The following is a 26811-nucleotide window of genomic DNA, read 5'->3' on the forward strand; positions in this document are numbered from 1 at the left end:
CACACCGTCTGTCATACACACAGCAGACAAGCCCCCCCCCACACACACACACACACAAGTTTGATCAATCTGTAAATCGACTGTATAAATAAAGTTTCCTGTGTGTAAATGAACTGTAAACCCTCCCTCTGTACAGATGTGCTTAGGGATGGGTATCAAAACCCGGTTCTTGTTGAGAACCGGTTCCCACTGTTTCAGTTCCTTGGAATCGTTTGCCATTTTTGCAAACGATTCTCTTATCGATTCCAGTCGCCCCGAATGACGTCACCACGTCGCGGAGCGTCATTTACCTGGCAGGAAACACGGCGGCTCAAACGCTCAAAAGTTTGGTTACACTTTACGAGAACGGATGACAACAGGGCAACTTGCAATACTTGCAAAGTAGAGATTTCATTGAAGGGAGGAAACACTACGAATATGCAAAAGCATTTGCTCACAAAAAACGCGATGACCTTAAATGAACGTCGTGTTTTTAATTCCGCTCCGGACTCGTGAATCTCAACCCAGCAGCAGCGGTAACGTTTGCACGTCCTCTCCCGTTAATGCGGCAGGTAAATAATCAACTAACATATTATGTTAGCGCGATCTGCCTTATTACAAACCTGCCATTACTGTGCATTTAGTGACCATGATGAGAGACAGAGTCTGGCTCAGATGCTGCCAGTTCTCGCTGCAGTCTGCCGGTAGCGTCTCCTTTCAGGCAGGATAGACGAATGTCACCGAGCAGGGACTCAGTTTGTGGTCAAAGGCTTGCACCCGTTTGCCACAGCAGATGATTTTCAGTAAGTGAATGTGTTTAATTGTAGGCAGGGACATTACTGGATATTCTTGTGTAATTGCTGCAGAATAATTTATGTTATACTTTGTTATTGCTACAGAAGAATATTTATTTTATTATTTTACATTTACAATGTTTTTTTCCTGGGGACCCTGTGACGCCCCATTGAAGAGCCGCAGGCTGGATCTCTTAAGATCTCACTGCTGGGTTTGTAAGGCCATGTTACTCCTACATTTCTATCTTGTTCAAAGAGAAGATATAAAACAAAGTTCTGAGCTAATCGACCTTAGTGTTCTCCTTTTTAAAAAGAATCGATAAACAGAATCGAAAATGGAATCGGAATCGTGAAAATCTTATCAATACCCATCCCTAGGTGTGCTTACCTGGGCAGCTGAGCGCCTCTTTGGCCGTGATGCTCCTGTTGCAGGAGGAGCAGAGGGTGGTGGAGGACACTGTCAGTGAGGTAAACAGGTGGCCATTACTGGAGCGCACCTCCCTCTCTCTCGCTTCCTTCTCCCTCTCTTTCAGGCGCTCCTTCTCCTTATTCTGAGAAACAGATGAGACAGAGCTGTATGAGGGGACCGGAGCACCTGCTGAGAACAGCCAGCGGATTCAAACCCACGACTTCTGATTGGCTGCAGACAGACTGTTTCACCAGCCAATCAGAGTGCAGGGCTGAGTATCAGTGGCTCCACTCTGAAATGAGTCAATCAAATACTTGGAGGCCCACCACGCGTGGGAATCACACGCGGTTGTCAGCCAGAGTGATTAATCAGCTATCAATACAGACGTGAAGGCAGCGTGAGGCTTAAATGAGTCACATCTGTAACCGAAACCACCGTCAAGTTTCAGAGACATCTTCACTAAACTGCTCCAAAGTCACAGACTCAGACCTGATCAGTCGATCCATCGGTAACAGCAGAGGGAGCAGAGTTTAAACTGAAAACACTAAAAGTGACGATTCATCAGAAACATGTTTCATGTTCCCAAAAGCTGAACTTCTGCTTTCTGCTTTCTGCCCTGGGAGGGGCAGGAAGGGGAAGTGTGTGAGGACCGTGGGGGGTGGGGGGATGATGTCATCACAAACACAGAAGTACACATGGGTGTGAAATCCACCAACAACGAAACACTTCTGCTTTTCCTCTTCACACAGCTGCAGCTGAACATCATTATTGAGTCTAGATTATTGGATGCTGCAGGTTGAAACCCGACACGTCACAAAACACAACCACCTCTCGAGCTTTTGCAAGAAAATGTGAAACAGCTGCAGGGTGTTTTGCTGCAGCCTCGTCGCGAGCTCCCCCAAGCAACAGCTGTTTTTTGTGTTTAATTTTACTTTTCCTTTATTTTTTCACGACTAGCACGTGTCTCCTTGTGTACGACCGACAAACCTTACTGGACATAAAAGACGGTCTTTCTTATAACTTTCCGGAGTTCAAGTTTTGCAACACGGACGCTCCGTTTGCAGACCCCCCATTCATCTCACCTGAGACGCCTTTGTTCTCTGTCCCTGGAGGCCGCAAACGCCGACGCAGAGGGAGAAGATCTGGCGTTCTGGTTCGACTGAGACGGCGCACTAACAGACCACCGTTACCCAGTTTATTACTGGCTAATATGCAGTCTCTGGAGAACAAGCTGTGCGAGCTTCGGGCACGGATCTCATTCCAGCGAGAGATGCGGGACTGCTGCGTGATCTGCCTCACAGAAACCTGGCTATCGGACAAGGTACCGGACTCCGCAATACAACTACCGGGGTTCTCCGTGCACCGCGCGGACAGGTCACAGGATCTTACTGGGAAAAGCAGAGGCGGTGGTGTGTGTTTCATGATCAACAACAGCTGGTGTGATTATGCGAACGTGCACCCGGTCAAATCCTTCTGCTCACCGGACCTGGAGTACCTGATGATTAAGTGCCGGCCATTCTGGCTACCGAGGGAATTTACAGCAGTGATTATTACGGCTGTTTACATTCCCCCACAAGCCGACACTGACCGAGCACTCAGGGAACTGTACAGCGCGATCAGCAGCGAGGAAACCGCACACCCAGAGGCAGCGTTTATCACAGACGGGGACTTTAACAAAGGAAACCTGAAGAAAGTTTCACCAAAACGCCACCAACACATCCACTTCAACACTCGTGGAGACCGGCTACTTCACCACTGCTGCACCTCTTTCCCGGGATGCGTACAAAGCCCTCCCCCACGCCCCATTCGGCCAATCAGATCACCGCTCCATCCTGCTCCTGCCCGTCTACAGGCAGAAGCTGAAACAGGAAGCTCCAACCATAAGGGCGGTGCACAGTTAGTCGGACCAATCGGAGTCTGCGCTGCGGGACTGTTTTGATCACGCAGACTGGGAAATGTTTCACGTGGCTGCTAAAGACATCGACGAGAACACAGACTCAGTCTGTGGATTTATCAGGAAATGCGTGGAAGATGTCGTCTCATCCAGAACAGTTAAATCCTTCCCAAATCAAAAACCCTGGATTAACGGAGATGTTCGCGCGGCACGGAGCACTGCCTATGCCTCCGCGAACACATCGGACTACAAACACGCACATTACCAACTCCGGAAGACGATCAAAGCAGCCAAACGTGAGTACAGGGACAGGGTGGAGCAACAGTTTGACAACCCTCGGAGGATGTGGCAGGGACTAAACACGATCACAGACTTTAGAGGGAAAACCAGCACACCGCAGACCACGGCCTCTCTGTGTGAGGATCTAAACGTATTCTACGCTAGATTTGACACAGCGAACACCACGAGACCGGACAGTGTGCGCACCGCGGATGACGTCAGCGCCAGGGGCGGATCTAGAGAAATTTTCTTAAGGTGGCAAAGAAATCAAATGGGGTGGCAAAATCAAAGCCTTTTTTTTTTTCAAACACTCATGCAGGTGGTTACATATGGTTAAATGATTCAAATGCAGTAAGTATGCAAGTTTTTCATATAAATATAGTCTATAACTTAATTATTGTCTGTAGCCCACATAATTACACACTAGTTACATATGAGTTTTGATCTTATGTACTGTATAGCCTGTAGAATAAATAAATATGTAGCCCAATAAATATAAAATCCAGAAAGCTACACAACATGGGGCGCTTCATTTACAAACACAAGTCTAACTTAAGTTTCACTGTTTTTGTTAAAAACAGTCACATTGTTACAGCTTAAATTACACAAAATGTCAGAAATCTGCACTGTCATGAACAAAAATGTAAACCTAATTTTTCATGTTTTGTTGGATTAACCCTCTGAGGTCTACAATACAACCGGCCATTTTTGACTCCTTTTGAGTTTATGTTTGTATTTCACCCTGAAATTGTTTCATTTTGGTTTTTTCCCCATTGCCTTGTTTGATTTCTTTTCAGCTCAACTGAATTTAGTTGTTTTTTCACCGACATGCTGAATTAGTGTTACTGATCTGAAATCACACAAAGAACTTAAAATCCTAGTAGAATTTTTTTACTGTAAAAAAACACAGACATGTTGAGTACATTTTTATAACTTGAAATGCAAATATAAAATGTACATTTTGTAAACATAAACAACCATTTATCTAAAAATGCACCCCATACACCTGCCATTTTTTTTCATTTTGTACAACCATTTAAAAATATTACTAAAACTACAATGAGAGAACAATCAGGTGTTGCAATAAGATGCCCCACAAATGATGTGTGTCAGTAAAAAACAAGTTTGTCCACCAAAAGACAGAAAGCACAGGGACAAACCTGCAGGCCTGACAACAGCATGTGTATCACTCCACTGGTTTTCTACTTAGTGACAGTGTTTACGTTGCAAATGTGGCTCTGTGACAGTCATTAGCGCCCTCACTGACACACAAAACAAAACGACTACACAACAGAACAACTACACAACACAACACACTAAGTATGCACTCCACACTAAACGTCACAAATCTCCCACATCTAAAAACTCACTCTGTCTCGCTGCCGTTACCGTCACTCCCCAAACTTTTCCCTTTTCCTAAACAACCAAATCCCACGTGTTGACTTTTTTAAAAATTGGTCGCCATGGTGTATTTTTCCACCGATAGGAAACATGTGGCTTTATTTCTTTCCTTACTGTTTTCGTGCTGTCTTTAGAAAACGCTTAAAACACACACACACAAAAATGTGACCACAGTATTTAGAAAAAAGCGTGGCTTATATATATTTTTATCATAACTCTGGATTTACTGGCCTGTAATTAAAATTTAAAAACTTTAAAGTCCGAACTTTCAATGTGGCTGAAACAGAGACTCAGCGTGGCTGCAGCTTGTTGCTGTGTCACTCACAGATGTGTGCTCACATCAGTCATGTGATCTGGAGGTGCAGCGTGTCCGTGGACCTCAGAGGGTTAATAACACTCACCTTCCTTCCATTTCCACAGTGTAACATCCACCCACCTGTGTGAAAAGCGAAATTCCCATGGTGTTGTTCAAAATGTGCTCTGGCACAATCATGAGCATCGCTTGCTACTGAAAACAAGAAAAAAGCCGGTCCTGCTATGGGCTGAACCATTTGTTGGTGGAGGGGGGGAACACTATGCAACATATTCAGTTTTAGCATTTATATTCACTGCTGACTGTAACTACGCTCAAACTGTTAATGCTATCTTATTTTAATAAACAACACTGTCATATGCAAAACTAGGGTGGCACTTGGGGTGGCAAGGGATCATTTTAGGGTGGCACTTGCCACCCCATGCCACCCTTCTAGATCCGCCCCTGGTCAGCGCGCACACTGTGTCTGAGGAGGATGTGCGGAAGTTCACCAGGAAGGTGAACGCACGCAAAGCTACTGGTCCGGACGGGATTCCCGGCCGCGTCCTCGAGTCATGCGCGGATCAGCTGGCTGGAGTGTTCACACACATCTTCAACCTTTCCCTCTCTCCGTCTGTAGTCCCAGCCTGCTTCAAAATGGCCACCATCATCCCTGCACCCAAATCCTCCAGCATCTCCTCATTGAACGACTGGCGACCTGTAGCCCTGACCCCCATCGTGAGAAAATGCTTCGAGAAGCTGGTCAGGGACTTCATCTGCTCTGCACTACCCGACTCACTGGACCCTCTACAGTTCGCATACCGCCACAACAGGTCCACTGATGATGCCATAGCCCTGACACTACACACTGCCCTGTCACACCTGGAGAAGAGAGACACGTATGTGAGAATGCTGTTTGTAGATTACAGCTCAGCATTCAATACCATCGTTCCCTCGAAGCTGGACAGGAAACTGCAGGATCTAGGACTGAGCAGCTCCCTCTGCAGCTGGATCCTTAGCTTCCTGTCTGACAGACGCCAAGTGGTCAGACTGGGCAGCATCACCTCATCCCCCATCACACTGAACACTGGTGCTCCACAGGGGTGTGTACTGAGCCCTCTCCTGTACTCACTCTACACCCATGACTGCACGGCCACTAACAGCTCCAACATCATTGTGAAGTTTGCGGACGACACTACAGTGGTGGGTCTTATCACCAACGGTGATGAGACGGCTTACAGGGAGGAGGTCAGCGCCCTGACCCACTGGTGTCAAGACAACCATCTCACCCTCAACGTCGCAAAGACAAAGGAGTTGATAGTGGACTTCCGGAGGTGCAGAGAAGCACACACCCCCATCACCATCAACGGCGCTGCTGTGGAGAGAGTGAGCAGCTTCCGGTTCCTTGGTGTACATCTGGCTGAGGATCTTACGTGGTCAGTACACACAAACAAAACAGTGAAGAAGGCGCAGCAGCGCCTCTTCTTTCTCAGGAGACTGAAAAGATTCGGCATGAGCCCCCGCATCCTCAGGACCTTCTATCACTGTGCCATTGAGAGCATCCTCACTGGATGCATCACCACCTGGTATGGCAACAGCACCGCCTACAACTGCAAAGCTCTCCAGCGAGTAGTGCGGTGCTCTGAACGGATAATTGGAGGTGAGCTTCCCTCCCTCCAAGACATCTACAGGAAGCGCTGCCTGAGGAAAGCGGGGAGGATCATCAAGGACTCCAGTCACCCCAGCCATAAACTGTTCAGACTGCTTCCATCAGGAAGGAGGTTCTGCAGCATCCGGTCCCGTACCAGCAGACTGAGAGACAGCTTCTTCCATCAGGCCATCAGACTGCTGAACACGTCATAGACACCTCAGCTTCACTACTGGAACTTTAACATTATGCACTCCATACTGTACAGTAACGCCACTGTTTTGCACATGTCTCACTCTGTATATTTTAATATATTTTATTTATTGTTTACTCTATTTAATTTGTAAAATGTCTATACACACACACACACACACGTAGAAAAACATATTTAGTATACACATCCAGTAATGCATACACTCTTATATTGTACATATATTTATTAGTCTCAGATTTAGCCATTCTTATATTTTGTTTGTTTTATGTTATTGTATTTTTACACACCTCTGTTGCTTGTGAAGCTCGCACACAAGAATTTCACTCGCATGTACTGTACCAGTGTACCTGCACATGTGATGTGACAATAAAAGTGATTTGATTTGATTTTGGGATGAAACATGCAAACGCACGTGTCCAGTGTATTTCTAACTGTTTATATCCCACATAGCAAGCAGGGGCCTGTTCTTCGTACGTCGCTTACTACATCCAAGATCAAATGACACATCCAAGACCAAACCATCGCGCTAACCGTGATCTCGCTAATCTGGTTCCCCGAACACACCTGCTGTTGACGATTAGTACAGCTGGACGCAGTAATGTGACATCACTGGGTGTCGTAAAAGGGGCTATGCATCGATAGTAGAAACATTGATCGGCAACCCGCTGATTGGTCGGCGAAAATGTCGAAGGGGCGTGCACGGTATTTTCCGGCAGCAGAGCAAGAACTCATGATTGAGGGATTTCAGGAGTTTCAGAGTTTAATTAAAACGCAAGAAAACACTGCAAAGGCTGCAAAAGCAAGGAGAGAGGGCTGGCAGAAAGTTGCTGACAAATCAAACTCGTAGGTAATTTAATAATAATAATAATAATGGATTGGGTTTATATAGCACTTTCCAAGGCACCCAAAGCGCTTTACGATACCACTATTCATTCACTCCCACATTCACACACTGGTGGAGGCAGCTACGGTTGTAGCCAGGCTGCCATATCGCGCCATCGGCCCCTCTGGCCAACACCAGTAGGCGGTAGGGTAGATCTATCATATGACACTACATTGTCCAATATTATATTACATTATATTATATTATAATATGTTATATTATATCCCCTTTCACATTAGAGCCACAACAGGACCCACAAGAACATGGGAACAAGTAAAAGTGGAATACAGGAGTATTCTACAGAATGGTAATATTTATCTCTTAGATTGCTTTTCGTCTCTTGGCAAGGTAATACTGGCCTGTAATACTCTGTTAGTTTGTTCATAACAGCAACCAAGAAAAGGGCAGAGCAAAAAAAAGACAGGTGGTGGTCCTGCACCCCCTCGTCAACAAGTTGGTTAAGTAAAGTCGCGCTGAGCTAAAGGATCCTGTCTATCCCGCAATATACGCTGAATTCTGAGGACTCTCCTTATCAATCTTGCACCTTCCGCAATGGGTTGGTCGCGTATACGGACAGGACATGGCTGCGACAGGCTTCCCAAATCCACCTTCGCTTTTATAGCCGTGGTCTCTCATCTTGATTACACGAAGTAATTTACAATTACTACTCTGAAATATGACTTACATCTGTAATAATCACATACATGTAATAGAATGTTAATAGTTCATTTCCCTTTTTTAGGAAATGACGTGTATGTATCTGTGTGACATCAATAAAAGGATCAAGTGCTGCATTATCTTTAGTTACATTGATCTTATTTATTTATGGTGAAACAGTGGTGGAATATCGCTGTTGCTTTCGTATAAATGAAGCGGACATACCTGCGTGGCCGCGATCTAATCCTGTTTACATAAAGTAAACCTGCTCCCGAGCAGGTTTACGCTTACGGCTCTGTTGCTATGACAGCAAGTCCCGGATGGGCTTCGGGGAACCGAACGATCCAGGATCACGCGAAATCGTCAACAATCTAATCCAGCTAACTTACTTAGCGAGGTACGACGAACAGGCCCCAGGTCTGGCCTGGATCTGGGATCAAGCCGGCACTGCTGACTGACTTCTGGAATGAAGTCATCCAGATGTGGGCCAGGGCTGGCGTAGATGGCACTGTCTATGTTATGTCATGCCATATCTGGCTCGATTGTGGTTTGGTTTATGTGGCCCAGGCTCATAGAAAGCAGGTCTTCCTTGGATCCAGCATCAAGCTGGCACTTCTGACTGACCGGTGTCATGGCAGAGTGTATGTAAACCAGATGTGGGCCAGGTCTGGCAATGATGGCACTGTTTATGTTCCTATTTTCCTATTTTAGTTAGAAGACCCAAATGCCATGTTGCAATACTATACTATTATGGTAGCCAACGTTTCAAATACAGGTTTCACAGGTTTGTGTCAAACCGTGCTCTTTATCCAAAACATAGTGAGGGTTTACTCATGTTTACCACTGAGTGGCTGTAGCTCAGGAGGTAGAGCAGCCTGCTGATTGGAAGGTTAGTGGTTCGATCCCTGGCTTCTCCAGTCTGCATGTCAAGAGTGTGAATGTGTATGAATGTAGTTAGGAAGCACTCAGTTTAGAGAAAGTGGGTGAATGTGGCATGCTGTATAGAGCACTTTCAGTAATCCGGAATAGTGAAAAGTGTTATATAAGATCAGTCGATTCACTGTCTGAACAGAGTTTTGTCATGTTACTTTTGCAGTATTATGCACATGTTGTTATTACATGGCTTGATTAAGGTATACATTAGGCTGACATCTGGGGCCACGGCTGAAACTGTGTGTTTGCAACTGGCCTTGTGCTGGCCCATGTGTGGGCCACCCCTGGCAAACCAGATCTGGGCCACACATGGGTGGTAATGCGTGAGCAGCAGACGATCAGTTGGAGGTCTGGATCATCTCCCAGGTCCTCTCTCGTGTCTTTATTGGGTTTTTTTACTCCTGTTACGGACGTGATACTGTTCAGCTACTAGGGTCACACTGCTGAAATATGCTGAGTTTTCAGATACCAGCTCTTTGGAATTCACTGTTTTGGTGCAAAAATACTAAAAAAAATTTTTATTTCCAACCGTGTTATCTTTAACATTTTTCATAGGTTCAGTAAAGAAATGTGAACAGGACACTGGTAAGAAAGAGCCTAAAGACACTGGGGTGTCTTATGTGTGGATACAACATTGGTTCATCGTTGATTTATTATCCTTTTTATGTTTGAATGATTCAAAGGTCAGAGCTACGAGGCTAAACAAACACAGTGGTCAGGTACATGGACCAGACTGAAAAAGCAGCCAGTGTCCAAAATAACTTTACTGGAGAACTCCTGCTCGAGTCTGGCTGCTTATGAGCAAAGCATAAAGAACGAGACGTTTGCACAGCATCAAGATATCCATCCTTCCACTGCCCCACTTCGTGTCCGTCACAAACAGCAACACTGTCAGTGGAAATAATCACAGATTTAACTAATGATGGTGATGATTATAGAAACACGGTTAGTTCTTCCTGCTTGAGTTTTCTCTGCATGTGATCAGTGTTTCTATTTGAGCTCATGCCTGAAAATAATAACTACTTCCTGTTTCTGACTCTGAACTTCTTCTGGTCAGATATAAATTAAAGGAAAGAAATCATGTGACTAGCAGCCAGCCAATGACAGAGCTCCTGTTTTAAACTGTCTGTAAAGTTAAAGTTTTAAGGTAAACAAACTGCAGCAGCTGTGATGTGAAAACCGTCTCAGCATTGACAAGAAAAGCATCATAGTCACAGAGAAACTGGTGACAGTCACTGATCAGCTGATCAATAAATAAAGAGCTCAGTGATGAAGACGAAGAAAGCGAGCTCTGTGCTGTGGAGTTGGGGGGGGGGGTGTCATGTGACGGCGGGCAAGTAAGATGAGGTTAGAGGAGAGACGGGAGAGACAGCAGACTCAGTGAGGACAGAAGAGAAACAGGTAATGCTTCACTGGAGTCTGACCCATGTGACCTCACCGCGTACCAGCCGCAGAGCTGATAACACGCTGGTGAAACGCAGTCTGTGCTGGCCTGACTTAATGCTTCATGTCCTGAGCATTGTGTTTTCCTTTTTCCTATGTAGTGTTTAGTGACTACTCAGTAGTATTTAATTTAGATTGACTTGAGGCATGATTTGATGGCATAGTTCAGGTTTGAGCACAGTTTGAATTGTTTTGGGGTGAACGTTTTTGCAAGAAGAGTCAGAGGTTTTGTGAATGTAGCTTGAAAATTGGGTTTTGGACACCAAGGTCAATCACTTCTTTCTGGGGTAAATCGACATGGTAACTAGACATCGTCAGATATGAAATAACCACCTACTGACCAATCACATCTCCAGAAAATAGGATCACAATTGCTAGAAGATCCCTCAGACTTCGACGTGTGAACGGTCTGTGTTTGTGAAGGTTCTCAGTCATCCAGAAAGCTCCTTAGAGCTTTCTTTCCAAGCTCTATGGAGCTTGGAAAGAAAAGCGTCTGGACTTCTTTGAGTTGCTTGAAGATGTTTCACCTCTCATCCGAGAAGCTTCTTCAGTTCTAAGGTCAAATGGTGGGGAGATTTACACATTCACATCCTGGGCCATCTGACCTCAGGAAATCACATGATAGGGTGGGGCCAGGTTTCACAATGAGCTCACCCGAAACCTTGGCTGATTGTGACCCACACCCGCTTTCACACCTTGGCTCACGTGATTAGGTGGAGGATCATCAGGGGGTCCTTTTGTCCCTCTTTGGGAGTAAACTCCCACTGGGTTTAAATCTGGGACTCTCCACCATTTGACCTTAGAACTGAAGAAGCTTCTCGGATGAGAGGTGAAACATCTTCAAGCAACTCAAAGAAGTCCAGATGCTTTTCTTTCCAAGCTCCTTAGGTCTGTGTTTGTGTTTCCCTGATGAGCATCAGTAATAAATACCAAATAAAGATTTTTTTTATGCAACTTTATTTCTTGACAAACACTTTTACAGCAGTGTTGTTCTAAGCACATTAATTGATCCTACAAGAGAACTCCTACACTACACTAACGTCTTTGCTCTGAAACCCTTCAACGAGTCTGCAGCTGACAGAATAAAAACGAAAGCAGCAGGTTACCAAAGTTTTGGTTTAAAATTAGCTAGAAGGGTTTTCACTGATTATTTTATTACAGTAGATTCTTTGCAGGGGGAATACGTTTTAAAACCACTGTGTGAAGCACAAACTGCTCTAGTCATGTGAATTTGCATGAATTAATCTGGTGATTTAGAAAATGTCTACATTTGGTTCTACTTGATTCTAATCTGCTGGCAACACAGAACAAACACCAAGATCAGCTGTTCTTTCCACTTTGATCTGCAACAAGTTGAAACGATTTTCATCATCAGGCTGTGAGAAGCTTTCGTGTTTAAATGGATCCAGTTTCACTACTCTAACTACCTTAGAAGTAAAAAGCACCGCTCTGAGCACGCTCAGTGAAAAATTAGAGAATTACAGAAACTGTGTGTGTGTGTGAGAGAGAGAGACTGTGTGTGTATGTGTGTGTGTGTGTGTGTGTGTGTGTGTGTGTGTGTGTGTGTGTGAGAGAGAGACTGTGTGTGTGTGTGTGTGTGTGTGTGTGAGAGAGACTGTGTGTGTGTGTGTGTGTGTGTGTGTGTGTGTGTGTGTGTGTGTGTGTGTGTGTGTGAGAGAGGGAGAGAGAGAGAGAGAGAGACAGTGTGTGTGTGTGTAAGAGAGAGAGACAGTGTGTGTGTGTGTAAGAGAGAGAGACAGTGTGTGTGTGTGAGAGAGAGAGACAGTGTGTGTGTGTGTGTGTGTGTGTGTGTGAGAGAGAGACAGTGTGTGTGTGTGTGTGTGTGTGTGTGTGTGTGTGTGTGAGAGAGAGACTGTGTGTGTGTGTGTGTGTGTGTGTGTGTGTGTGAGTGAGAGAGAGACAGTGTGTGTGTGTGTGTGTGTGTGTGTGTGTGAGTGAGAGAGAGAGACTGTGTGTGTGTGTGTGTGTGTGTGTGTGAGTGAGAGACAGTGTGTGTGTGTGTGTGTGTGTGAGAGAGAGAGACTGTGTGTGTGTGTGTGTGAGTGAGAGAGAGAGACTGTGTGTGTGTGTGAGAGAGAGAGACTGTGTGTGTGTGTGTGTGTGTGTGAGTGAGAGAGAGACAGTGTGCGTGTGTGTGTGTGTGAGAGAGAGAGATTGTGTGTGTGTGTGAGAGAGAGAGACTGTGTGTGTGTGTGAGAGAGAGAGACTGTGTGTGTGTGTGAGTGAGAGAGAGACAGTGTGCGTGTGTGTGTGTGTGAGAGAGAGAGACTGTGTGTGTGTGTGAGAGAGCGAGAGAGAGTGTGAGAGACTTTTCACACAACTTTATTTACACCACATTAAAAAGAAAAAACAAACAACACCAAAAAGTAACACAAAAATGCTAAAAAACTCAGTTCATTTTGACTCCCTGATTCCAACCAGAGAGCGGAAATTCAGCACCTTAACACAGCATAAATAAAGCTGCTTCTTCACACAAGAGCTGAAACTATCCGCACTGGTGTTCCCAGGGAGAGAAGCATGCCACTCCCCTCAGGCTGCTCCTCAAAGGAAGGACTGACCATCAATGAAGGAAAAACATATTCGCTGTCATCAGCCCATTGATCAGCGAGGACCCAGTCTCCAGCAAAGTCTCTCAGTGATGGCGACAGAGATTGCCAAATTTCCTCCATAATTCTCCCCAGGATTCTGGAGGACTTAATGCCTGTGGCACCACCAAGTGCACCCATTGACATCCTTGTAAGATGACAGAGTTTGATAATGCCAGCCTCCACAAACAAGAACATAGTGCCAGGAAGTCATTAAAAAACAGTGGCTCCTTAAAAAGCCACATCCCAGGTCTGGGGTTAGGAGTACGTGCAACCTTCAGCGCCCGCCAGGCATTAACCACCGAGCTGTAAAATGGTACAAGCCCAGACAGGTCCACTTAATCCAATTTCAGAAGAAAGAGTTGTTGGTCCAATCCAAGCCGGCCCGCTCTCCTAAGCAACAATTGAGCAGAAGTCATCCAGCTGTGACCACAGCCATACAGCAGCCTCTGTGCCGTCTGTTGTCTAAAGGTTGGAGTTCTGGACAAAACATCTATTAGGCCTTGTCCCCCCTCCGCCACAGGAAGATACAGGCCCACCGCACGAAGCCAATGCTGACCCGACCAGACAAACTTCACCAGAAGCCGCTGCACCTCTTCCAGAAGACCGGGTGGTGACACTAAAACAAGTAACCTGTGCCATAAAGACAAGGCAACTAGATTATTAGCTATTACAACTCTACCCCTGTAGGACAGGTAGGGGAGTAACCGGTTCCATTTAGACAACTCAGCCTCCACCTGTTCCCGCACTCCCTCCCAGTTCTGCTTCACAAAGTCATCACTCCCCAAGTAAACCCCAAGAGTTTCAATGCCCCTTTGACCCCAGCGAAGGTTCCCAGGAAGTTTGGGAATACTCGCCAAATGCCCCACCAAACAGGCCTCACTCTTACCCCAATTAACCCTGGCTGAAGAAGCGTTTTCATACAAAACCAGACATTCCTTTAATTCCTCCACATCCCTTTGATCCTTAATAAAAACATTAACATCATCAGCACATGCTGACACAACAACAGGAGGGCTCTGAGCGAGATCTGGCAAAGAGAAGCCCCTCAACTTGCTCCTCAGTCTACAGAGAAAAGGCTCAATAGCAATGCTATAGAGCTGTCCCGACCCAGAAGACTCCAGAAGTGCTCAAGAAACTCCGATGGTAAACCATCTATTCCTGGAGCTTTGCCTGAAGCCATCTGAGACACCGCCACAAACAGCTCATCCAAGGTTATATCCCTGTTTAAAACATCCTGATCCCCTGGACTCAGCTGAGGAAGCCCCTGCAGAAGGTCCGAAGCAGAGTCCACATCACAGCTATCCGCACTAAACAAGTCCGTGTAAAAGGCCACTGCATGCCTTCTCATCTCAGCCAGATCTGTGGTCACTTTTCCATCCGAAAGATGAAGACACACCATTTGCTTTCTGTGAACCACAGATTTCCCCAAATTAAAGGAAAATGTAGTTGGAGCGTCCATGTCCTGGAGCCTGATGAGACATTCTCCATATGTGTTATCTCTTTTTCTAGCTCCTGCACAGTTGTCATGATATTGACTATCAAATTAAAACCATTTTGCTGACAAAACACACAAATTTCCTACCTCCCACCATTGAACGAAGGAATTAAAATCATCCTTCCTTGATCTCCAGTAATCCCAAAACACCTAAAATTTTCACAGAAAATCTGACCATGCAATAATTTTACATTGAACCGCCAAAAAGGTTTGGATTTACTGGTGGTAGATAGAAACAGCTCCATTAAAACTAAGTGACAGAAGGGAGACGGTAAGGGACGGAAGGGAGACGGGTAAGCGAATTATGCTGTAGGGGACGTCAGACGCTGGAGATTTGGCGGGAAAAAGCAAAGGGTAGCATAGAAATTAAAAAATGCTTTTAAACTTCAAGTATTCCAAATACACTAATCACTTGTCATTTAACTAACCACATTTGTCCAACTATCTCCAACACCCTGGAGGACAACGAGGAGAGTTTAGACGCTCTCCAAGATTTCATCAACCGGTGCTTCCATGACCTAGTAATGAAGAAGGCCCAGAGTGCGTCTTCCCTGGCCAAAGTTGAGACGCCGCCATCTAAAAGATGTCGCCCGGCAGACTCCCCCGGCACAACATCACCTGCCGGCAAAGACATTGTGGACATCCTGGAGTCAATCGATAGACATATGAAACTTTATATACACCACAAATGAACCCATTTAAAAACGAAATTGATCAATTTCTCGATAATGTAACTCTCCCAAAATTATTAGATACCCAAGCAGTGGCACTGGATTCGCCACTGACGCCAGGTGAACTCCAGTAAGCGCTGGTAAGTATGCCCACTAATAAGACTCCAGGTCCAGACGGCTTTCCAGCAGAATTCTACAAAGAATTCTGGACAATTCTGGCACCAATTTTTCACAGGATGTTGCAGGAAATCAAAGAAAATGGCAGACTTCCACCAAATATGCACTCTGCAAATATTAGTCTCTTACTAAAACCAGGTGAAAACCCTGTATTTCCTTCAAGCTATCGTCCAATATCCCTTATAAATGTAGACCTTAAAATAATCTGCAAAGCTCTCTCAAAGAGATTAGAGAAAATAACCCCCCTTTTAATTCATCCTGACGAAACTGGTTTCATAAAAGGTAGGCACTCATCAACAAATACACGTAGACTACTTAATTTAATAGACTACTCATGTAGTAAAAATATTGAAACCATAATATTCTCTCTTGATGCAGAAAAGGCGTTTGACAGAGTTAACTGGAAATTTTTATTTGCAACTTTACACAAATTTGGTTTCGGAAATTCTTTCATAAACAAATGACCAAACATCCTCCAGCTTCTGTCTCCTGAGGGGCACCAGGCAGGGATGCCCACTCTCCCCTTCACTGTTTGCAATTTTTATTGAATCACTAGCAGCAGCAATTAGATAGGCTACAACAATTAAGGGCCTAAAATGTATGGATGTAGAACATAAAATCAGCCTTTATGCAGATGATGTGTTACTTTTTCGCCAAAACTCACAAACCAATATCTCTGGGGTGATTGCATTGATAAACTCTTTCTCAAAAGTCCAAGATTATTCAATTAACTGGTAAAAATCTACAGTTCTTCCGATTAATTGCTCCTTCCATAATTCTTCATCTACCCGACTGCAATCTGGAAATATTAAATATTTAGGTATTAATGTTTCTCCCAAGCTTGCAGATCTAACTACATGAAACCACATCCCACTTTTAAAGACAGTAGAAGGCGATCTGACTAGATGGAAATGTCTACCCGAACAAACCATCACAAGTCTTGATACAGCCTCTGCCATCACATTTGATCAATCCCTCTGATAGGCTTCATCACCTAGTGGGGGGGGGGGGGGGGGGGGGGTTATGGTTTAGTCCTACCTTTGCTATTGTGGTTGATATGGGGGTAGGGACGGTCTTAGGGCGTTTAGGGATTCCCTAGGGACTTGTATATTTCTAAATTCTTTTGGAAAGATAAACCCCCACGTATCACCTTAAAAACATTACAAAGGACCAAGGATAAAGGAGGACTAGATCTGCCTAACTTCAATCACTACTTTTTAGCCAACAGGCTTCAAGTTCATCTCTAGATGGTTGAAACACACCTTCTTAGATGAACCTTGGATAGATGTAGAACAGGCACTATGTAATAACCTAGAAATTTCAGACCTACCATTTATCAGCTCAAACAACAAACGACATGAATGCTTTAAAAGCATCAATATTAGCTCTTCTCTAACAGCATGGTGGGAGTTTCTAAAAATGACAGAGTCTTCATTAATCCCATGTAAACGTACACCTATCTGGAACAATCCGGACATACCGGTATTACAAAACAATGATATGATCAACTTGCCAGATTGGAGTGGTAAAGGAATTAAATACTTGGAACATACATTGGAAGGAACAGACTTTATTTCGTTTGACAGACTAGTTATACAATATGGCATTAACAAGAAAAGATTTTTGGAATATCAACAAATTAAGTCCATAGTAAAAAAGAAATTTAATCCCAGTGAAGCTGAATTACAAACACCACCAAGTGTGGTACAATTTTTTAATCTAAAATCCCCCAAATTATTCTGTAAAATATACAGAACACTTTCTAAAATAGATGAATCAATATCCCTTCCTATTGCAAAATGGGAAGTGGATTTATCAATCAGCTTAGACCAAAACCTTTGGTCTCAAATTTGCTTAAAAACCTTTCAATGGATCAGAAATCCCAGTTGGCAATTAATACAATACAAAATATTACACAGAGTGCACTATACTGGTCATAGGATGTTCAAGATGAGCTATACGTCTTCCAATAACTGCTCACACTGTCAAGCAAATACACCGGACAATTATGTCCACACTCTTTGGTTCTGTCCACCAGTTCAGAAGTTTTGGCGCGAGATATGTGAAGACTTATCAAAGTGTCTGAAATGTAACATTCCAGCCTCCCCTTTAGTGTGCTTGCTAGGCAACTTGGATGAGGTCGTTACAGAAATAAACACAGCCCACATTGTTTTTACGGCCCTATGGTCCTCACTAACTGGAAAATAAAAATAATCTTAATTCTAACCAATATAAAAACCATCTAATAGAGCACATTAGTCTTGATACAGCCTCTGCCATCACATTTGATCAATCCCTCTGATAGGCTTCATCACCTAGTGGGGGTGGGGGGGGGGGGGGGGGGGTTATGGTTTAGTCCTACCTTTGCTATTGTGGTTGATATGGGGGTAGGGACGGTCTTAGGGCGTTTAGGGATTCCCTAGGGACGTTTTCCCTGGAAGGCCTAACGCAGGGGTTGTGGCCATGACCTGGTTAGGGGCTCTGGTGGCTCTTAGATGGTGTTTTCCTTGTGGCTACGTACAGCGGAGATGGGGGAGGGTCTATGCTGGCGGAAGTTGGTTACTGGCCTGGTAGCCTGGCTGCCCCTGAGTGGATCCGGGATGGGCGTGGAGGCTTAGGGGTCTGGGGGTGCTCCGCCCCCGGGCCGGGGCTCTGGCCAGGCCTTTGTCCTGGTTGTTGTGTTGCCGGGTCGGTGGGCGGGTGGGTGCATGGGGACCTCTGGTGCATCGGCCCAACTGCAGGGCTCTCTAACTCTCTACGGTTTGCCCCTCTGGGGACAGGGGTACCCGGACCTGGGATATAGAGTATGTTTGGGCAGTGCCGAGTATTTGTTTTTTCTGTATATGGGGGTGGGAATGCACGTTTTATGTCTGCGTGTGCCTGTTCATCTGTGTCTATATGTCAGCTTGGGTCTTAGACTTCACCTCTCTGGGAACATCTCAAGCTCTCCGAGGTATGGAGGCCTATCTCCGCTCACCACACTCCCTGCCAGTCGCTGATGCCTTCAGATGTTGGTGTGTTGGTGGTTCTTGGTGTCTGGGGCTGGGCGCTCATGCATGTACCGGCTCACTCCTGGTGGCTGATTGGCGGGGCCTGGCGCCTGTGGCCCGGCTGGGCCCCTTCCGGGGGGTGGGGTACAGCCTGAGGCCTGGTCCTCTCTGGCACAGCTGGCTGCCGGCAGAGCCCGTGGGCACTTATCGGCTACCCCCTCTGGTCTCTGCTCCGTGGCTGCTGGGTGACCTCTCCTTTGGGGCTCTCCTCAGCTCTTCCCAGGAGGGTGACACGGTTGCCCCCCTGGTGGTCCTCCTCGGGTCCTCGTATTCTGGGGCCTCTGGATGTCTGGGGCCTGGATCTCTTCCATACCTGCTTCATGTCCTGGTGGACAGGGCTATGGCTCCCCACACTCCCTAGCAGATCGTTACATGGAGAAACCTTTGGAATACAAACGTACTGATCCACACAGGTATGCACACGGGTGTTCACACTACACAAACTACCTCAAAGCACATTGTGCGCTGCTGATCTTACGTACAGCACAATAACATGTAATATTTAGCATCTACTGTTATCTACTGCTAGCTAGTTTATTGTGATGGTGCTGTTTTTTTATTATGTTGCTCTTTGTTGTTTGCTTTCTCTTCTGTTTTTTTTCCTCCATACAGGTGATCCAGGTGTTTTGTTTGTTTTTCTTTTTTTTCTTCCCCCCCTTCTCACCGTCTCTTCTCCCCTCTGTTTTTCTTTCTCTCCCTCTCTTTCTTTCATTCTTTCTCCCTGTCCTATCCCCCAGTCATGTCTGTCCCATCTGTAACAACCGAAAATCAAATCAAATAAATACATAATTATAATAAAGGTCAATCAAATGGACCAATATGGCAAGGCCATGATGATCCAATTGGTAAAGTAAAGCCGCTTGGCATCTTTCTTGGCCTTCAGACAACAATTCTGATGGCTAAAGATCCAAATGGGACAGGCAACAAAAAAAAAAAGAAATTAGTGATGATCTGAAAAAACAACATGAAAACACTGACAGTTAACAATTCGAGCAGTAAGTGAAACAGACAAATAAAACTCGTGTAATCTGGCTGCACTAACTCTGCCATCATTGACTTTCACCCAGGTATACTGCCTGGGGAAGGATGCTTCATCCTCCATGCCTCAACCAAGTTAATTTTCCGTAGGACATCTGATAAAGATGCGGCTCCGCCCCTGTCCTATCCAAAGTAAAGTCAAGACAACAATTACAGTCCCCACCCAACACAACACAGTCCCCTTGACCCTAAGGTTGGTGCATAGACAACAACAAAAGTAAAAATAAAACCTATTTCAGCTTTCACCATAAGGACTCTCCCCTTTACCATCTCCATGCTGAAAGTAATATTTGCATTAAGAGAAGGAGAAAATAAAATAGCAACTCCTGCACTAAAATTTGTCCCATGGCTACGAAGCTGCTGCCCTCCCCACCACAGACCCCAGTCTATTTCATTTGTACTGTCAGTATGTGTTTCTTGGAGAAAGGCTATATCTAGTGTCTTCTGCTTGATCACCTCAGCTAATAAGGGTCACACCTCACACTCTCACTCAGACACACCAAACTCACCACCATCAAACTCCCAGCATGCAGTGCGAGAGAGAGTGTGTGTGTGTGTGTGTGTGTGTGTGTGTGTGTGTGTGTGTGTGTGTGTGAGAGAGACAGTGTGTATGTGTGTGTCTGTGTGTGTGTGACAGCTGCAGTGTTGACTTTATTTCTCATTAACTGTTCAAACTGCGTTTCTGATTAAACTCGTTTTTAATAACCTGTTTCTGCACACGCACAGTCACCTGATCAGGGTCAAAGGTTATTGATTGTGGCTTCTTCCTCCTGTGGTTGGCTGCTGAAATACACTCACAGTTTGAAAATGTCAATTTTTAACATGTGGGTAACCATAGAAACAGGACTCCTTCTTCAGCAAAGTACACACCGGCTCTACTTCCATCCCACAATGCACTGCAGCGCAGTCACATGACCGCACAGCTAATGGTAAGATCAGTGTTCCTCAGTCAGAGCTGAAAGGAGTTTTACAGCTTCCTCCATGCCAGGGGACACTGCGGCGCCCTTTGGGAGATTATGCGATCCCATAATTCATAGCAGCGCACCGTCAGGTCATCATGGAAACGTGGTCGCGTGCTGGCACGAGGGAAACATTCGCTTCCTTCTCTGACATCAGAGTGAAGCATCTGCCTGAGCATAGGTCAAAGTGCAGCTCTGCCCCATTGTGTAGCGTTAGAGAGAGATCATGTGACGGGGCGGTAATCACATGATCATGTGAGGTTATTCTGACTGAGTGAAGCCTCCTCACCTGAGCGCAGGTAATGTCAGCTCACTGATCAACGTGACATTTGCTCTGGGCCTCACACCTCCCATCATGTTCTCATCATCATCTGAAGCAGCTGATTGGTCGGTCTGTAGCAATACTTGGTGCAGACAGAGGGTATCGATCAGCGTTGATCAATGAACTAAAACTGATCAGTTTCACTGATGGCAGATCAATGAAGGACTTCAAATAAAGTTTTACGGAGTGTGTGTGAGAGAGAGAGACGGTGTGTGTGTGTGTTTTTTTAAGCATTTAAAGGGTTTATCTTCTACTAAACTTTATTAGTTTCCGTCTTTATTTACGGCTCAGAGGTCAGAGGTCAAATATTCACAGTCAAATATTCACTCCTCCTCCCTGCTTCCTGTCTGACACACACACACACACACACACACACACACACACACACACACACACACACACACAGCCTCCCCTCCCCCTTCTCGTTTCCTCCTGCAGGACAAAGCGGCCACGCTGCAGCTAACGGACACACAAACTAATACACACCAAAACTCAGTGTGAACACACGCACACAGGCCGAACGCACACGCGCCACGAACGCACACGGACGCTGAACACACACGCGCGCGCGCTCTGAGCAGTTTTCAGTCTGAACGGAAAAAAAAGTCCCGTTTCCGTTTCTCCTCAAACTTTCCTCACGTGTTCAAACACAGCCTCCTGTACACGCTGATCACCGATCGATCGATGATCAGCGTGTACGACCGATCAGTAGCCGATCAGTGTCTGATCAGCAGGTATCGATGCTGTGATCGATACTCTATAGTAACGGAACAGTCTAAGCGGAAACAAAGCGGAACAGCCGCCTCCCGCCGCTCCCTCAACGATCACTCATCAATAACTCCTGATCGGACGCGCGCAGCCGTCTGCCCCGATCCATCCGCGAGGAGCGGTGTGCACGCGCCCGGAGAGCATTTCTTTCTTTTTTCCGGTGAACTCACCTTCAGGTTAATTTCCTTCATCCTGTCCTGCCTCCTACTCTCCAGCAGCCGGGACATTCCCCTGATCAACCGATCCCTGATCAGCCGATGGTCGATCACCTGCCGATCTCCGATTGATCCAGCTGATTGCTCCGGTCTCTGATCAAAGAAGTGCGGTTCTCGTCCCGGAGCGTCCGCGGTCTGAGCGGAGGGGGCGGGGCTTCTCTCTGACTGACAGCGAAGCTCTGTACTTCTAACTAATCACAGCTCAGCCCGCTGCTGGGACGCTCGACCAATCACAATCCACTCAGGTCTGTGAGCCCAGCCCCCCGCCAGTTGTCAGGGAGCGCTTCTTTTCTCTACCGGGGCGGGTTGACGATAGTGAGGGGGGAGTCAGTCTCTATGACAACGTGTCCACAGCTCACGTGACCCTCATCAGCCACTAGGACAGCCGAGGGCGTCACGTGACTGATGACTTGCGCGGATAAAATAGACCCGCCCGCGCGGGCGCAGGGTGGACAACCATCGCGGTGTGACGTGGAACCCCGGAGGTCAATCCCCGCCCACTGCGCGCGGAGACCGGAGTACATTGGCGTAGACAAGAAACGAACCTCCATCGGACACAAAGAAAAAGCGATCGATGACGGATCAGACCGATCGGAAGCAGCTCCACAACAGTCATGTGATCGATCAGAAGCGGATAGATCACTTCACACAGAGCCAAACGTTTGTCTGCAACTGCCTCCCGGCACAGGCCGCCACACTGTTACCATGACAGCCAGCAATTAACAAACACATTAACCTGAGGATAGTGACGTCATGAAAGCCTACCGCCCCCTCTTGACTGGCCGGAGGAAATACAGCTGATATTTAACCTTTAGTCTTTCAAAGGGAAAAATGGATATTTCGACATCACGGCCAGTAGTGGTTCAACTCCACAATGAGGGCGGGGCCTTTTTGTGCGTGGGTTCTCTCCGGCTTCCTCCCACAGTCCACAGTTAGTGGGGTCTGGTTAGTTAGTGAAACCGGTGGTTACCAGACTAAATTATAAATAGCGGTGGGTTTCAATAATCGATTTTTCTGACTCAAAACGATTTTAGCTTGAATAAAGTGATTTTGATTCAATAAATTCTGAATTGATTTTTAAATATCAATGTATTTTGCCAGAAACGCCAGAATCTCAGGTCAAAGCTCACAAAACTATTCAACAACTAGCAAACCGATAAAACAGCAAATAAAGACAACTCTTTATTGTCATTGCACAGTCATACCTAGTACAATAGCACAACAAAACAGCACAGTAACTTAAATTAAAGTGGATTTTTTTAAGTGCATGAATGGTATGAGCAAATGAATGACGTAATAAATAAAAGAATGAGTATGTTTATTGCACATTACTGTCCAATGATTTTTTGGACCATATTAATAACCCTCTGAAATGCTGTGGTGCAGCTGGAGAACAGCACACAGATGCAGTTTGTCAGCACACTTTCAATGGAGCAGCGGTAAAAGACGATCAGCAGCACCTTCTTCAGCTCCATTTTTCTGAGGATTCTCAGAAAATGAAGATGCTGTTGGGGCTTCTTTAAAACCGCCGAGGTGTTTGAGCTCCATTGGAGGTCTGTTTCTATGTGCACACCCAGGAACTTGAAACTGGACACCCTTTCCATGCACTCCCTGTTGATGCTGCAGCTCAGATTTCCTCCTTCTGAAGTTGACTACGAGCTCTTTTGTCTTGGTGGTATTGAAGTCCAGGTTGTTGTCTGCACACAAATCCGACATGCTCTGGACCTCAGCTCTATATCATGTCTGCATTGACTGGGTGGGAACTAACACAGTCATGTGTGTACAGAGTGTACAGTAGGGGTGTTAGTACACAGCCTTGTGGAGAGCTGGTGTTAAGGCTGAGGGCTGAGGAAAGATGAGGCCCCACTCTAACCCTCTATACACGGTCTGACAGGAAGTCTCTGATCCAGCAGCAGGTAGTAGAAGGAAGTCCGATATCCAGCAGTTTAACTATTAGTCTGTTGGGGAGTATCGTATTAAAAGCAGAGCGAAAGTCAACAAAGAGCAGCCTGGTGAATCGCCTCTGATGTTCCAGGTGAGAGATGGTGATGTGGTGCATTGCAACAATGGCGTCTTCAGTTGATCTGTTAGCTCTGTATGCGAACTGGAGCGGGTCGAGTGTGGGTGGCAGGCAGGACATGATGTGACGTCGGACCAGTTTCTCGAAGCACTTCATTATCTGTGGTGGGAATAACGGCGTTACAAGTAACGACGTTACTAACGGTGCTACTTTTTTCAGTAACAAGCAGAGATACTTGTAACACGTTACTGTAATCCGATTACTTTTTTCAAGTAACGAGTAAAGTAAGGGATTACTATTGCAAAAACGGTAATTAGATTACCGTTACTTTCCCGTAGGAACACTGCGTTACTGTGTTACTAAAACCATGATTTTTTTGCGAGAATGTCTCATGACAGTGACGTAAGCGAGTGCGACGTTTGTGACAACAGCTGTGTGCAGATCAACAATGGATCATTATCGAGTGCGGAAGAGAGTATGAGCGTGCAGCGTTTAAAGCGTGGAAGTACTGACCTTACTTTGAGTTTAATTCCATAAAAAGTGACAAAAACATTAGTGTCCGCTGTGCGTGGGAAGAAAACTTCTTTTTACAGCGAAAAAACTCCTAAACTTCCAAGCAAGCACCGAGTAGCTACGACGTAATGGGAAACTCACAGAGAAACTCGCGGATTCTTCCACTGACCGCGGCACACCTGCACCAGGGTAACCCTCCGCCTACCCTACCTCCGCTAGTCTTTGACTTTATTTATTTTCTGCAGTGTTTTACTTGCATCTATTTGAAAGAGTGAGTGTAAACACACAAAAAAAATATTTTATGTGCTGGAATGTGCAGAAAATAGGTTTAAATATTAAACAAATTTCTTCCAGTCAGAGAATGTTACATATAATTACATTTTTGCTTGATGCATAAAGTTAAAAGATTAAAACTAATAAAACAAGTTTTAAAAAGAGACTTTTCCATTTGATTACATTTTGTATGATGGATTATGTAGAAAAAGTAGAATTGGGCTGAAAGATCTATCGCTTTATCAACTATTCAGGTTGTAAATCGTGTTTTTAAAAAGTAACTAAGTAATTAATTACTTTTGAAAATAAGTAATCAGTAAAGTAACGGGATTACTTTTTTGGGGAAGTAATCAGTAATTAGTTACTGATTACTTTTTTCAAGTAACTTGACCAACACTGGTAACGAGTAATATGAGTAATTACTGTTCCTATCGTTACAACGCCGTTACCATTACTAACAACAAAATACGGTCCGTTACTATTTTTCAACAGACGGTTGAAGCTGTGTTCAGCTTACTGCACATTATATTAGTTACACAGAAGTAGCTGTAAGTAATCGAGGCACTACAGCTTTAAGCATTTGCGGGCACTCCCGCGGACAGCAATCACTTTCTGCCCGACGACCACTTTCTGGCACAACACCTGGAGCTAGTGAGCAAAACAATCGCATGAGTGCTGCTGTTTGATTGAAGAAGAATAAAGTGGTCGGGGTAAGCCAATTACATGACCACTTCAAGATGACAAAGCAACAAGGTGATATATAACAGTTTTTAAATTGTGTTGACAGGCCACGTAAAACCAGAGTCATGATAAACAATATATACACGGCGTTTGTTCCTGAATAGTTTCATCACGTTTACTGTCTAAGGACAGCGCTAGCAAGCACTCTGCTTATGACCAAACAAAAAACATGTTGGTGTTGGTGGAAAAATGCACCATGTCGACCAATCAAAAAATGATATGGCGACATGACATTTGGTTGTTTAGGAAGAGGCGGAAGATTTAGGAGTGACAGTGAGAGAGAGAGCAGAAAAAGAGAGAGCGAGAGCGAGTTTTGAGATGTGAGAGATTTGTGACTTTTAGCATGTTTGGAGAGTGTAGTTAATGTGTTGTCTTGTGTAGTTAGTGTGTAGTGTTGTGGATAGTTTTGTGTTGTGTGTCAGAACAATGAAGCGACTGCTGTCTCCAGGTAGAAACAGGAGTGATACACCTGCTGCTGTCAGACCTGCAGGTATCAGGCTGTGATGTTCTCCTTTATAGTGGACAGAAATTATTGGAGTGGCACAAATAATTTGTGTGGCATCTTACTGAATGAAGAACAGCTGATTGTTCTGTAAATAGTCTGAAAAGGTTATAAAAAGGGTAAAAGGTAAATGGCTGCAAATAACTATGTTTGCAAAACTTGTGCATAGGATTTTAAAATTGACAATTTATATTTGCATTTAAAGTTATGAAATATGATTCATTAAACATGTTTGTGGTTGTTACAGTAAAAAATATAAAATTTTCTACTCGGATTTTATGTTTTTGTCTGATTTTAGATCAATTGTGCTAATACAGTATGTAAAAAATGAAAACATAACTGTAAATTCAGACGTGTGAGGTTGTGCTGAAAAGGATGATACTAAACAAGGAAAAGTAAATAGTTTTTAAAGGTGAAATGTGGAGGGAAAATCCAAATCCAGTTTATTTATATAGCACATTTAAAAACAAAACGTTTGCCCAAAGTGCTGAACAGAATCACAGGATAAAACACAAGATACAACCACTGACGCTCACATAAAACATAATAAAACACATAAAAACCACATCAACTCAAGCCAGTCTGAACACTATCGAAAAAAGGTGTGTTTTCAAGAGCATTTTAAAAACAGG

General features: G+C 45.0%; 1 protein-coding gene across 1 annotated transcript in view; it reads right to left on the reverse strand.

The window, feature by feature from the left end:
• Positions 1-22299, reverse strand: part of LOC143419555 (rho guanine nucleotide exchange factor 2-like) — a 37062-nt gene extending 14763 nt beyond the window's left edge. Inside the window, exons 1-2 of the mRNA XM_076886801.1 lie at positions 22086-22299; positions 1162-1324 (exon numbers count right to left, since the gene is read on the reverse strand). Coding sequence (XP_076742916.1) covers positions 1162-1324; positions 22086-22142 — 220 coding nt within the window. The 5' untranslated portion in view covers positions 22143-22299. The remainder of the gene's footprint in view (positions 1-1161; positions 1325-22085) is intronic.
• Between the last annotated feature and the right edge of the window lie 4512 nt (positions 22300-26811).

This window comes from Maylandia zebra, linkage group LG1 (assembly GCF_041146795.1).
Source record: "Maylandia zebra isolate NMK-2024a linkage group LG1, Mzebra_GT3a, whole genome shotgun sequence".
NCBI lineage: Eukaryota > Metazoa > Chordata > Actinopteri > Cichliformes > Cichlidae > Maylandia > Maylandia zebra.